A 14,680-nucleotide genomic window follows, 5' to 3' on the forward strand; every position below is an offset into this window, starting at 1 on the left:
CAAGAAAGCCTAGAGATAGTGTGTTGCGGTTCAATGACAAGACAGCACAAAGCTTTAAGCAAGCAAACAGGCTGGTCTGCCAACGGACTGGGCCAGTCAGCTTTCCATCCTCTCCTTTATTCTTTCTCTCCCCCCGCGCAGTACATTCTGCAACGGATAAAAGGAATACACTGGCTTTGTTTAACATTCTTATTTACCAATTTCTATCTACCAATTTCTATCTACCGCATTCTTTGTTCTCGGGCCTTGAGCCCAGTCCTGGGAGGCTTCCCACGGGTTCATGTCATCTGGGCGAGATTCCAAGGTTCATGCCCTTGAGAGGAGCTGTGTGTGCACTGCTCCTACACAACACTCTGGGTGTGCTCTGAATGTTGCCGAGTGCATGAACCTTGAATGAATCCTACATCGCCTCCTTTTTTGTTTATTTGTGCTTGGCCATCTCATGGTAGCCGTCAGTTTGCTTTTGCAAGCCAATTAACTCCCGGACAGACAAGGTCATAACTCGTGGAGCCTGCCAGGGCGGGTCTCGACAAAGCCTTAACAAAAAGGAAATACATTGCACACAGCAACAGCAAAAAATAAGCTTAAGAAGGTAAAGTGTAATTGGCCGGGCCCCAATTAGCCATGCTAGTGTACTGGGAAGAGAGGTTCGCGTAAGCAGCGAGCATCATCTCATTCCCAATTTCCTCAGGGTGATGACATACTGGAATAAGGCACGTACCTAACAATTCTTCAGCTGCTACAAAATCAGATAAACAAAAGTGGGTAACATTTGCTATTGAAGCCAATCTTTCCCATAGGTTATATGTCATTCGGGCCCGTAACGGAGGAAGCGCTCCCGAGCCAACCCCTACAGGAAATAGCAGGCACAAAAGGCATACAATCAATACAGAATTAGCAGTAATTTGGGCAAGAATTGCCACAAACAAAGTCTCAGGAGTCTCTGGCTGTTGGTTTGCTGACAGTCTTCGTTGAGCTGCGGCGACCAATGCTTTTACTGCTCCCCATGTCACGGGCTGGCTTGGGACGCTATGCCTCCTCTGTTTCCGTCCCGCTGTTGTCGACCCGGGTGGTACCGCATTCTCCTCCAAGGTCAGCTGAAACTCCAGTATGGGGTTCGATAGCCCCTGGTGCCACGCCATGCTGTTTCAGTGCTGGTCGCACACACCGGGCCGGAACCCACAACGGTCCTGCAGGGAGAAACACAGCAGCATATCCCCGACCCCAAGTGATTAAAGGCACTGGGCCCAGCCATTGCGGATCGGGCAGCTGACGGTAATAGACATGCGGTCTTTCCAGTACCTCGGACTTATGAAAATGCCAATCCGTGGGGGTCTGCTGATCTGCGTTCAGCGTTAAATTATTTAAAGTAAACAAAAGGATATGCATTTGTTGCTGAATGTCTCCTAAGGTTTTAATTGTTTGTCGAGCAAGGTTTTTAGCGTGCGATTTGCACGTTCAACAATAGCTTGGCCTGTGGAATTATAAGGGATCCCGTGTTTGAGACGGACGTCCCATTGGGCACAAAAGGTGGAGAGGGCTGTGGAGCAATAGGCTGGGGCATTACCTGTTTTTATCTGGCTCGGGCGACCCATAACAGCAAAACAGGCTAGCAAATGGTGACTAACTTTGGGAGTGGCTTCCCCACGCTGTGGGGTCGCCCAGAGGAATCCCGAATAGGTATCAATGGAAACATGTAAAAATGAATAGGGGCAGAATTGTGGCACGTGAGTGACATCCATTTGCCACAGCTGATTCGCTGTGGTACCTCTGGGGTTAACGGCATAAGAAAAGGTAGGGGCAGCAGCAGCACAGTGGGGGCAGGAACAAACACTAGAACGTGCATGATCAGCAGGAATGTGAAACTGTCCGGCCAAGACAGAGGCAGACTGATGAAAAAAGGAATGGCTTTCAATGGGGTCAGAAAAAAGGGAATTTACCTGACCACATAACGCGCGATTGGCGTGCGCATTGCCTTCAGTGAGTAGCCCAGGCAGAGGGGTATGACTGCAAATATGAGCAACAAAATAAGGGAAATTACGAGTGGTGAGGAGATACTATAAGGACAAAAACAGTTGAAGAAGGTCTGCATCGACCTGAGGGGTAATGAGGGCAAGGGGTAAATGATCAATTATCTGATAAACATAATACGTGTCCACGATCAAATTAAAGGGACAGTCAGCAAAAAGTTGAAAGGCCAAAATAACAGCAGCTAGTTCCAAGGTCTAGTGAAGCTCTCCAAGCGCTGTGCATGCAAATGTTGTTGTACAAGTGAATGAAGCGCTTTCAGCTTTTCTAGGGGGAGGGGCCACTGGTCAATCCATACGGGCTCTAAGGATTGCCATACCAATGGTAATGCGGATGGCAAGGTGGGTGAGGGAGGATTTGGGGCCATTATATATTAATATCAAGGGTGGTGTCCAGCTTTACAAGTAAGTCATGGCCCCAAAAATTGAGGTGGACAGGGAGTACAAAAGGGCGGATTGTAGCAAGGGCACGGCCTCCTGGTTTAGAGACCGTGACCCAAGAAAAACTTTGGCGCCCGGGTTTGCTACCCCGATCCCCCACAACTCGTTAGAAGGAACTGTTGGCCAACCGACCGGCCACTCTGGATCACGAATCACCGTAACATCAGCTCCAGTGTCCACCAGCCCTGTAAAAGGAACATTATTTAAGAGAAGTGTTAACTGAGGTTTCGAGGGGCGGACCGACATTGTTAGAGCAACAAGTGGAGAGGACGTGTTGTGAGACAGCAACTGAGACAGCGTCGATCCAAAGCCGTTCCCGCCCCGGGCTCGATCCTCTGCGGCTGGCACCTGATAGGGGACTAAAATCAATTGTGTAATTGACCGTCCACGCGGGAGCGACTGCGGAAGATGGGTCCACACCTGAACCTTAATAACGCCGGTGTAATCGAGGGAGAACCAGATCCACAAAACCGGCAGGGAGAGGTCCCGTCACCTGTGTAGGTATGGCACAAACCTTCTCCGGCAACTGAAAATCAGCGTCCTCCTGCATAATCAAATCAAGCCCTGCACTTCCGGCAGTCGCCGCCCTCATGGAATCTATGGATTTTAAGGCAGAGGGACAGTTGTCTGAGTGGGAAACACCCCCGTTTGGCCCTGGGTTCGGGGGAGACCCGTTGTGCGGTTTCCCGACCCGCTACGACACAGATTAGCCCAGTGATAGCCCTTCCGACACTTGGGGCACTTCTTTGAGGGGTGGGCGGGTGCCGTCGATGAGCAGCACTCCCGCTGAAAGTGACCCTCCTTACCACAGCAATAACAACGCTTCCCCTCCTTCCTGCTTTTCCGCAGGGCGGTGGCCAGAACCCCAGGTTTATGTGCTTGTGTGCCGAGTTTTTGGCATGCCCGCAGCATGTCCGACAGCTCTAGAACGCCAGCTGCTTGTGCCACCTTGAGAGCATGGCGGCAATCCTCGTTCGCATTTTCAACCGCCATTTTTAACAGGATCTCCTGAGCTGCCGCAGGGTTATCCACCTGTCGGAGGATAGCCTCCTGCAATCTGTTGGTAACATCCATAAAGGACTCTGATGCACCCTGATGGATACTGGCAAAGCTTTTGGTAGGCTTGCCTGAATCCGGGACCTTCCGGAAAGCATGCTGGGCGCAGGTGGAAATAATGGGGAAGATGGCCTGAGGGAGTTGAGACTGCATCTGAACGGTAGCAAACTGGCCCTCCCCTGCCAAGTGCTCATAAATGATACCTTGCTCTCTATATACCTGGGCTTGGCGTTCCACCATCTGCCGATGCTCACTAAGCCAAATAACATACTGACTGGGCATCAGCATCATGCACAACAGCGCCTTCCAATCTTCAGGGATCAGGGTGTACCCAGTACCTAGCCCTTCAATGAGACCACGTACATATGTGCTAGTGAGGCCGAACTCGCGAATCGCTTTCTTTACCTCTCTGATCACCGAGTAAGGCAAACTGACCCAGTTTGCAACCTGGTTGCCCTGGCCATCATCCTGCCAGGTCACCGGACAGACTGAGACCAGATCAGCCAGCTCCTCTGCTGTAAGATCTGAGCGAGTCTTCGCTGTGTGAACCATTTGTTGCACCAGCGAAAGCCCCTGAGCAGACGCGGACGACCCCCCCGGGGGGCCCCAGAGCATAGGGCCCCACGAGGGGATGGTAATCACACACCGGCTCCGGTGGGGAAGGCAAGGGAGGCGGTGGTAATAGAGGCACTGGGGGCGAAGCAGGGGGAGGGATGGTTGCAGGAGCGGACGGGGGTGGCGGGATCGGCAGCCCCTCTGTTGGCGCGGGAGAGGGCCTTTCCGAGGTGACACGCTGTATCACGTCGCGGCAGAGGTGCCAGGCATGTAAAGCCTGCACGGGTGCCCGAGGCTCTTTGTGCAGTGTCTGGCCCAACCGCTCCCTGTCCGCTAGCTTAAGGGTTCCGGCTTCAGGGTACCACGGTCATTGGGCACTCACCTCCTGTAGCAGGAGAGCGAGTTCTCGAGTGGGGCAGTCATGCTGAGCCTTACGCAGCAAATACTGTAACTAATTACGGTGTTGCACTTGCAAAGCAGAGAGGGAGCTTCCCATACTTACCACAATGAAAAATACTCACTGGGATCCGCGAAGCGGATGAGTGACGCGTCTGAAACCCTTGCCGGGCGAGGTGAGTGCTGAGGGACCCACGTTTGGGCGCCAGTTGTTGCGGTTCAATGACAAGACAGCACAAAGCTTTAAGCAAGCAAACAGGCTGGTCTGCCAACGGACTGGGCCTGTCAGCTTTCCACCCTCTCCTTTATTCTTTCTCTCTCCCCGCGCATTACATTCTCCAACAGATAAAAGGAATACACTGGCTTTGTTTAACATTCTTATTTACCAGTTTCTATCTCCCGCATTCCTTGCTCTCGGCCCTTGAGCCCAGTCCCACGGTTCATGTCATCTGGGCGAGATTCCAAGGTTCATGCCCTTGAGAGGAGCTGTGTGTGCACTGCTCCTACACAACACTCCGGGTGTGCCCTGAATGTTGCCAAGTGCATGAACCTTGAATGAATCCTACAATAGTGGAACAAGGATAGCTGCCTGCATAGATTTTTCAAGAGAGCTTCCCCTAAGATTTTTAACCTTGCAGGATTGCTCAGGGCCTGAAGTCATAGAATCCTAGAATATCAGGGTTGGAAGGGACCCCAGAGGTCATCTAGTCCAACCCCCTGCTCAAAGCAGGACCAATCCCCAACTAAATCATCCCAGCCAGGGCTTTCTCAAGCCTGACCTTAAAAACTTCTAAGGAAGGAGATTCTACCACCTCCCTAGGTAACGCATTCCAGTGCTTCACCACCCTCCTAGTGAAAAACTTTTTCCTAATATCCAACCTAAACCTCCCCCACTGCAACTTGAGATCATTACTCCTTGTCCTGTCCTCTTCTACCACTGAGAATAGTCTAGAACCATCCTCTCTGGAACCACCTCTCAGGTAGTTGAAAACAGCTATCAAATCCCCCCTCATTCTTCTCTTCTGCAGACTAAACAATCCCAGTTCCCTCAGCCACTCCTCATAAGTCATGTGTTCCATACCCCTAATCATTTTTTTGCCCTCCGCTGGACTCTCTCCAATTTATCCACATCCTTCTTGTAGTGTGGGGCCCAAAACTGGACACAGTACTCCAGATGAGGCCTCACCAATGTCGAATAGAGGGGAACAATCACGTCCCTCGATCTGCTGGAAATGCCCCTACTTATACATCCCAAAATGCCATTGGCCTTCTTGGCAACAAGGGGACATTGCTGACTCATATCCAGCTTCTTGTCCACTGTCACCCCTAGGTTCTTTTCCACAGAACTGCTGCCTAGCCATTCGGTCCCTAGTCTGTAGTGGTGCATTGGGTTCTTCCGTCCTAAGTGCAGGACCCTGCACTTATCCTTCTTGAACCTCATCAGATTTCTTTTGGCCCAATCCTCCAATTTGTCTAGATCCCTCTGTATCCTATCCTTGCCCTCCAGTGTATCTACCACTCCTCCTAGTTTAGTATCATCCGCAAATTTGCTGAGAATGCAATCCACACCATCCTCCAGATCATTTATGAATATATTGAATAAAACTGGCCCCAGGACCAACCCCTGGGGCACTCCACTTGACACCGGCTGCCAACTAGACATGGAGCCATTGATCACTACCCGTTGAGCCCGACAATCTAGCCAAATTTCTACCCACCTTATAGTGCATTCATCCAGCCCATACTTCTTTAACTTGCTGATAAGAATACTGTGGGAGACCGTGTCAAAAGCTTTGCTAAAGTCAAGAAACAATAAATCCACTGCTTTCCCTTCATTCACAGAACCAGTAATCTCATAATAGAAGGCAATTAGATTAGTCAGGCATGACCTTCCCTTGGTGAATCCATGCTGACTGTTCCTGATCACTTTCCTCTCCTCTAAGTGCTTCAGAATTGATTCCTTGAGGTCCTGCTCCATGATTTTTCCAGGGACTGAGGTGAGGCTGACTGGCCTGTAGTTCCCAGGATTCTCCTCCTTCCCTTTCTTTAAAAATGGGCACTACATTAGCCTTTTTCCAGTCATCCGGGACCTCCCCCGATTGCCACGTCCCTCGATCTGCTGGCTATGCTCCTACTTATACAGCCCCAAATGCTATTAGCCTTTTTGGAAACAAGCGCACACTGTTGACTCATATCCAGCTTCTCGTCCACTGTCACCCCTAGGTTCTTTTCCACAGAACTGCTGCCTAGCCATTCGGTCCCTAGTCTGTAGTGGTGCATGGGATTCTTCCGTCCTAAGTGCAGGACTCTGCATTTATCCTTCTTGAACCTCATCAGATTTCTTTTGGCCCAATCCTCCAATTTGTCTAGGTCCCTCTGTATCCTATCCCTATCCTCCAGTGTATCTACCACTCCTCCGAATTTAGTGTAATCTGCAAACTTGCTGAGGTTGCAATCCACGCCATCTTCTAGATCATTAATGAAGATATTGAATAAAACTGGCCCCAGGACTGACCCTTGGGGCACTCCACTTGATACCAGCTGCCAGCTAGACATAGAGCCATTTATCACTACCCGTTGAGCCCGATGATCTAACCAGCTTTCTATGAACCTTACAGTCCATTCATCCAGCCCATTCTTAACTTTAAAGAAGCCCATACTTCTTTAACTTGCTGGTAAGAATAATGTGGGAGACCGTATCAAAAGCTTTGCTAAAGTCAAGGAGTAACACGTCCACTGCTTTCCCCTCATCCACAGAGCCAGTTATCTCATCATAGAAGGCAGTTAGGTTAGTCAGGCTTGACTTGCCCTTGGTGAATGACTGTTCCTGATCACTTTCCTCTCCTCTTAATGCTTCAAAACTGATTCCTTGAGGACCTGCTCCATGATTTTTCCAGGGACTGAGGTGAGGCTGACTGGCCTGTAGTTCCCAGGATACTCCTTCTTCCCTTTTTTAAAGATGGGCACCACATTAGCTTTTTTCCAGTCATCCTGGACCTCTACAGAATGCCACGAGATTTCAAAGATAACAGCCAATGGCTCTGCAATCACATCCACCAACTCTTCTAGCATCCTTGGATGCAGCACATCCAGCCCCATGGACTTGTGCTCGTCCAGCTTTTCTAAATAGTCCTGAACCTTTTCTTTCTCTACAGAGGGCTGGTCACCTTCTCCCCATACTGTGCTGTCCAGTGCAGTAGTCTGGGAGCTGACTTTGTTCATGAAGACAGAGGCAAAAAAAGCATTGAGTACATTAGCTTTTTCCACATCCTCTGTCACTAGGTTTGCTCCATCATTCAGTAAGGGGCCCATACTTTCCTTGACTTTCTTCTTGTTGCCACATACCTGAAGAAACCCTTCTTGTTACTCTTAACATCTCTTGCTTGCTGCAACTCCAGGTGTGAGTTGGCCTTCCTGATTTCACTCCTGAATGCCTGAGCAATATTTTTATACTCCTCCCTGGTCATTTGTCCAAGCTTCCACTTCTTGTAAGCTTCTTTTTTGTGTTTAAAATCAGCAAGTATTTCACTGTTAAGCCAAGCTGGTCGCCTGCCATATTTACAATTCTTTCTACACAGCGGGATGGTTTGTCCCTGTAACCTCAATAAGCATTCTTTAAAATACAGCCAGCTCTCCTGGACTCCTTTCCCCCTCATGTTATTCTCCCAGGGGATCCTGCCCATCAGTTCCCTGAGGGAGTCAAAGTCTGCTTTTCTGAAGTCCAGGGTCCGTATTCTGCTGCTCTCCTTTCTTCCCTGTGTCAAGAGCCTGAACTGGACCATCTCATGGTCACTGCCTCCCAGGTTCCCATCCACTTTCGCTTCCCCTACTAGTTCTTCCCAGTTTGTGAGCAGCAGGTCAAGAAGAGCTCTGCCCCTAGTTGGTTCCTCCAGCACTTGCACCAGGAAATTGAATCTTACACTTTCCAAAAACTTCCTAGATTTTCTGTGCACTGCTGTATTGCTCTCCCAGCAGATAGCGAGGTGATTGAAGTCTCCCATGAGAACGAGGGCCTGCGATCTAGTGACTTCCGTTAGTTGCCGGAAGAAAGCCTCATCCACCTCATACCCTTGGTCTGGTGGTCTATAGCAGACTCCCACCACGACATCACCCTTGTTGCTCACACTTCTAAACTTAATCCAGAGACTCTCAGGTTTTTCTGCAGTTTCATACTGGCGCTCTGAGCAGTCATACTGCTTTCTTACATACAGTGCAACACCCCCACCTTTTCTGCCCTGCCTGTCCTTCCTGAACAGTACTCCTGTCACGTGAGTTATCCCACCAAGTCTCTGTTATTCCAATCACATCATAATTCCTTGACTGTGCCAGGACTTCCAGTTCTCCCTGCTTGTTTCCCAGGCTTCTTGTATTTGTGTATAGGCACTTAAGATAACTCACTGATCGTCTTGCTTTCTCAGCATGAGGCAGGAGTCCTCCCATCTTGGACTCTCCTGCTCTTGCTTCCTCCTGGAGTCCCACTTCCCCCTTACCTCAGGGCTTTTGTCTCCTTCCCCCGGTGAACCTAGTTTAAAGCCCTCCTCAGTAGATTAGCCAGCCTGCTTGCGAAGATGCTCTTCCCTCTCTTCATTAGGTGCAAGCCGTCTCTTCCTAGCAATCCTCCTTCTTGGTACACGATCCCATGGTCAAAGAATCTAAAGCTTTCTCTCCGACACCACCTGTGTAGCCATTCATTGACTTCCATGATTCGACGGTCTCTACCTGGGCCTTTTCCTTCCACAGGGAGGATGGACAAGAACACCACTTGTGCCTCCAAACTCCTTTATCCTTCTTCCCAGAGCCACGTAGTCTGCAGTGATCCGCTCAAGGTCATTCTTGGCAGTATCATTGGTGCCCACATGGAGAAGCAGGAAGGGGTAGCGATCCGAGGGCTTGATGAGTCTTGGCAGTCTGTCTGTCACATCATGAATCCTAGCTCCTGGCAAGCAGCACACTTCTTGGTTTTCCCGGTCGGGACGGCAGATAGATGACTCAGTCCTCTTTAGGAAGGAGTCCCTGACCACCACCACCCACCTCCTTCTCCTGGGAGTGGTGGTCATGAAGTCCCCATCCCTAGGACAGTGCATCTCATGCCTTCCAATCGGTGGAGTTTCCTTTTGCTCATAACAGAGAAGCACAGGATGTTGTAGCAAACAGAGCCACATAGGATATGTCTACATTGCAATGTAAGCCCAGGCTCAAATTTAGGCAAACCCCCCTTCTGTCTGTACACAGATCTCACAGACTTGGGCTTGGTCCTAGGATCCTGTGGGGCTGGAGGGTTCAGGTCAGAATCAAGCTGAGATCCAGGGTTCAAGCCCTGTTGCTTTGCAGGATAGAAGAAACCTACCTGACTCAGGTCCTGGGTGGCTGCCAAAAGTATCCCACAATCCCTTGGGCCATCAGCTCCAGGAAGATGGAAGCAGCCCACCTTGATTTAGTGCAGCAGCCCAGTGAGTCAGTGTTTAACCCCTCCATTTGTCTTCTTAACACCATTCTGCAAACACGCCCTCAGAGAGCCTTCTGTGTTTGCAGTGGAGACTGAACAGAAGTCTTTTGCAGAGTGTGCTGCTTCATGGTTATGGGAGCACAGACAGATTTTGGTAAATCTCTGATGTGAGGCCAGAAAACAGTTGACTTTACTAAAATTACTAGGAATGACCCTGCATATCAGAAAATAGCAAAGAATCTTGCAGTGTTGCAAATTTACTGGACTGGTGACCAGTGCAAGGAGTGTATTAAGTGGCTCAGGACTGAGTCCAAGAAGACCAGGGACCAGAACTGCACCTTGGGCAACTTGCTGACATGCCCGTTTTATGATGAGTTTGGCAATGGTGGTGCATGATATAGCTGGGATGGGGCTCTGCTGGCCCCAGAATCCAGCATGGGAACTGATGGGAGCCAGTAGCAGGTGCCAAATAAGCACAGTTGAAGTGGCTTGGTTGCTGAAACTAGTCCCAAAGATGACGACAGCACCTCCTTTGTCAGCCTTTTTGATTATGATGTCAGAGTTGTTTCTGAGGCTGTGGATGGCATTGTGCTCTGCACGGCTGAGGTTATGGGGCAAGTGATGCTGCTTTTCCACAATTTCAGCCCGTGCACGTCGGTGGAAGCACTCTATGTAGAAGTCCAGTCTGTTGTTTCGACCCTCAGGAGGAGTCCACCTAGAATCCTTCTTTTTGTAGTGTTGGTAGGAAGGTCTCTGTGGATTAGTATGTTGTTCAGAGGTGTGTTGGAAATATTCCTTGAGTCGGAGACGTCGAAAATAGGATTCTAGGTCACCACAGAACTGTATCATGTTTGTGGGGGTGGAGGGGCAGAAGGAGAGGCCCTGAGATAGGACAGATTCTTCTGTTGTGCTAAGAGTATAGTTGGATAGATTGACAATATTGCTGGGTGGGTTAAGGGAACCATTGCTGTGGCCTCTTTTGGCATGTAGTAGCTTAGACAGTTTAGTGTCCTTTTTCTTTTGTGAGAAGCAAAGTGTGTGTTGTAAACGGCTTGTCTAGTTTTTGTAAAGTTCAGCCACGAGGAACTTTGTGTGGAAGATTGTTTGTTTTTTTTATGAGAGTATCCAGTTTTGAGAGCTCATCCATCCCACCATCAACCTCAGCCTGGTCCAGTCCACACAAGAGATCCACTTCCTGGACACTACAGTGCTAATAAGCAATGGTCACATAAACACCACCCTATACCGGAAACCTACTGACCACTATTCCTACCTACATGCCTCCAGCTTTCACCCAGACCACACCACACGATCCATCGTCTACAGCCAAGCTCTACAATACAACCGCATTTGCTCCAACCCCTCAGACAGAGACAAACACCTACAAGATCTCTGTCAAGCATTCTTACAACTACAATACCCACCTGCGGAAGTGAAGAAACAGATTGATAGAGCCAGAAGAGTTCCCAGAAGTCTCCTACTACAGGACAGGCCGAACAAAGAAAATAACAGAACGCCACTAGCCGTCACCTTCAGCCCCCAACTAAAACCTCTCCAACGCATCATCAAGGATCTACAATCTATCCTGAAAGACGACCCATCACTTTCACAAATCTTGGGAGACAGGCCAGTCCTTGCCTACAGACAGCCCCCCAACCTGAAGCAAATACGCACCAGTAACCACACACTACACAACAGAACCACTAACCCAGGAACCTATCCTTGCAACAAAGCCCATTGCCAACTGTGCCCACATTTTTATTCAGGGGACACCATCATAGTGCCTAATCACATCAGCCACACTATCAGAGGCTCGTTCACCTGCACATCCACCAATGTGATATATGCCATCATGTGCCAGCAATGCTCCTCTGCCATGTACATTGGTCAAACTGGACAGTCTCTACGGAAAAGAATAAATGGACACAAATCAGATGTCAAGAATTAAAACATTCATAAACCAGTCGGAGAACACTTCACTTCAATCTCTCTGGTCACTCGATTACAGACCTAAAGGTCGCAATATTACAACAAAAAGACTTCAAAAACAGACTCCAACGAGAGTCTGCTGAATTGGAATTAATTTGCAAACTGGATACAATTAACTTAGGCTTGAATAAAGACTGGGAGTGGATGTGTCATTACACAAAGTAAAACTATTTCCCCATGTTTATTCCCCCACCCCCACCGCTCCTTAGATGTTCCTGTTAACTGCTGGCAATGGCCCACCTTGATTATTTCTGCAAAAGGTTTTCTCCCCCTCTCCCCACCCTCCCACCCCCAGCTCTCCTGCTGGTAATAGCTCATCTTAAGTGATTACTCTCCTTACCATGTGTATGATAACACCCATTTTTTCATGTTCTGTGTGTATATAAATCTCCTCACTGTATTTTCCACTGAATGCATCCGATGAAGTGAGCTGTAGCTCACGAAAGCTTATGCTCAAATAAATTGGTTAATCTCTAAGGTGCCACTAGTACTCCTTTTCTTTTTGTATCTTCTAAGGATTTGAGGATTGGCAAAGTAAGCACCCTGTTGTTTTGATTTTTCTTAGTGAGAGCTTTAGCGGAGGAGTCAGAGCCCTCAGGTTTTCCTCACCTGAATCTCCAGCCCTTATTAACCTTACTGATGAACTTATTTATAACTTTATATATATAATATTTATAACTTATTTGAAAACCTGGAGTTGAGGTACGGAGTCAGAGTCCCTGGGAGATGAGTCAGGTAAAGGAGGAGGTGTCTCTGGAGGCTTTCTTAACTCTAATGAGAGCCTTTTTTCTGGGTGAGGTGGTGAGAAGAACAGACCATTTTGAGGAGTTACTCAATTTCTAGGTAGGAGGCCTATTCCCGGGAGTCTCCAGGATGGCTGCAAGAAGATTGGCTGAGCAGAAGAACCAGGAATGAGGGCTCTCTAACAGCTTAATGTGACCATGTTAGCAGCATCTCATTGAGGAACATGAGTCCCTAGGCAGACAAACATCAGGGAAGGGAACATTCCTGAGAGGCTGGGGCTTACTGGTATTTAGAGCAGTATAGTCAGATTTGGCCTCGCCAATAGAGTGATGGGGTAGTGGGTTCTTCATCTAAAATGTCCTTGAGGTTGGGTTCAGCCACATCACTAATCCCTGTGGTCAGGGTCTGGAATTGCCACTGGGGGATGGAAAGGAAGGAGGAAGCAGAACAGTAAAAAGGAGGATTTCATCTAAAATCTCACGGGTTAGCAGCCCAAATCCTCAAGCTCTGAGCAAAGCTGTTGTGAAATTGTTCATTGTAGCACAAAAGCAACAAGACTGATGCTGTAATACTGTTCTGGGTTTACATATGATGATCCTGGAAGGTGCTAAAATCTTGAGCCTATTACTAGCTTTTTTGGGATTGGCTAAAGCACCAGTCTCTAGGCTAAGGAATTCCTGCTGCATGTGAGAACGGGGAATGCTTCTGAGGTTTGGACTGCTGACTGCTGTCTTTGTTCATTACAACTTCACAAACTAAAAATAATCAACCTAAAGAAATTTAAATCTGATACTGTTTTCATATAATCTAGGTTAAATGATATGTGGACGATTGGCCTGCAGGACAGAGAGCTAACATGCTGGGAAGAGGTAAGCCCTGAATCACAACAATACAGCACTTCCTCTTGGTGTTTTTACATAATTTTGTGTTTTCTATTTCAGATTGCACTATTGTTTCCTCAGAGTGTAATTTCATAATTTTCATATTCAGAAAATATCATATTGCCTCTATAAATTCATGGTACGCCCACATCTTGGTTGCCCCATCTGAAAAAAAATATATTGGAATTGGAAAAGGTTCAGAAAAGGGCAATAAAAATTATTAGGGGTATGGAACGGCTTCCATATGAGGAGAGATTAATAAGACTGGAACTTTTCAGCTTGGAAAAAAGATGATGAAGGGGGGATATGATAGAGGTTTATAAAATCATGACCTGTGTGGAGAAAGTAAATCAGGAAGTGTTGTTTACTCCTTCTCATAACACAAGAACTAGGGGTCACCCTCTGAAATTAATAGGCAGCAGGTTTAAAACTAACAAAAGGAAGTATTTTTTCATACAACGCACAGTCAGTCTGTGAAACTCTTTGCCAGAGGATGTTGTGAAGGCCAAGACTATAAAAGGGTTCAAAAAAGAACTAGGTAAGTTCATGGAGGATAGGTCCATCAATGGCTGTTAGCCAGGATGGGAAGGGATGGTGTCCCTAGCCTCTCTTTGCCAGAAGTTGGGAATGGGCGAGAGGGGATGGATCACTTTATGATTGCCTGTTCTGTTCGTTCCGTCTAGGGCACCTGGCATTGGCCACTGTCGGAAGATAGGATACTGGGCTAGATGGACCTTTGGTCTGACCCAGTATGGCCGCTCTTATGTTCTTATACATATTTAGCAGGAAACTGACTATTTCTTTGTTTCCACTGTGTGCAGATTTGATTTCAGCTTCAGTTTTTCCTTTCAGTTGGGAAAACCAAGTATGGTTTGTACCTTTGTGTACATTTCATAGATACTGAAGGCCAGGAGGGACCTTTATGATCATCTAGTCTGATCACCTGTATAGCCCAGACCAGAGTGTTTCACCAAGTGAGTCCTGCATCCAGCTCATAACTTCTGGTTGAGCCTAGAGCAGATTTTCTCAAAGATCTGCAGGAATCACTTGGTGAAATTCTCTGGCCTGTGCTGTGACACCCAGTCCTGTCCTAGTTTTAAAACTTCAGGTGATGAAGAATCCATGGCATCTGTAGATGTATTGTT

At 48.1% G+C, this 14,680-nt stretch overlaps 1 protein-coding gene across 14 annotated transcripts in view; it reads left to right on the plus strand.

Moving 5' to 3' along the window:
* LZTR1 (leucine zipper like post translational regulator 1) overlaps positions 1-14,680 on the plus strand; it is a 298,691-nt gene that overhangs the window by 82,875 nt on the left and 201,136 nt on the right. For all 14 annotated transcript variants that reach the window (XM_073319623.1, XM_073319627.1, XM_078849769.1 and 11 more), the window contains one exon: positions 13,466-13,523. In XM_073319623.1, coding sequence (XP_073175724.1) covers positions 13,466-13,523 — 58 coding nt within the window. The remainder of the gene's footprint in view (positions 1-13,465; positions 13,524-14,680) is intronic.

Source organism: Lepidochelys kempii, chromosome 21 (genome assembly GCF_965140285.1).
Source record: "Lepidochelys kempii isolate rLepKem1 chromosome 21, rLepKem1.hap1, whole genome shotgun sequence".
Classification (NCBI taxonomy): Eukaryota; Metazoa; Chordata; order Testudines; family Cheloniidae; genus Lepidochelys; species Lepidochelys kempii.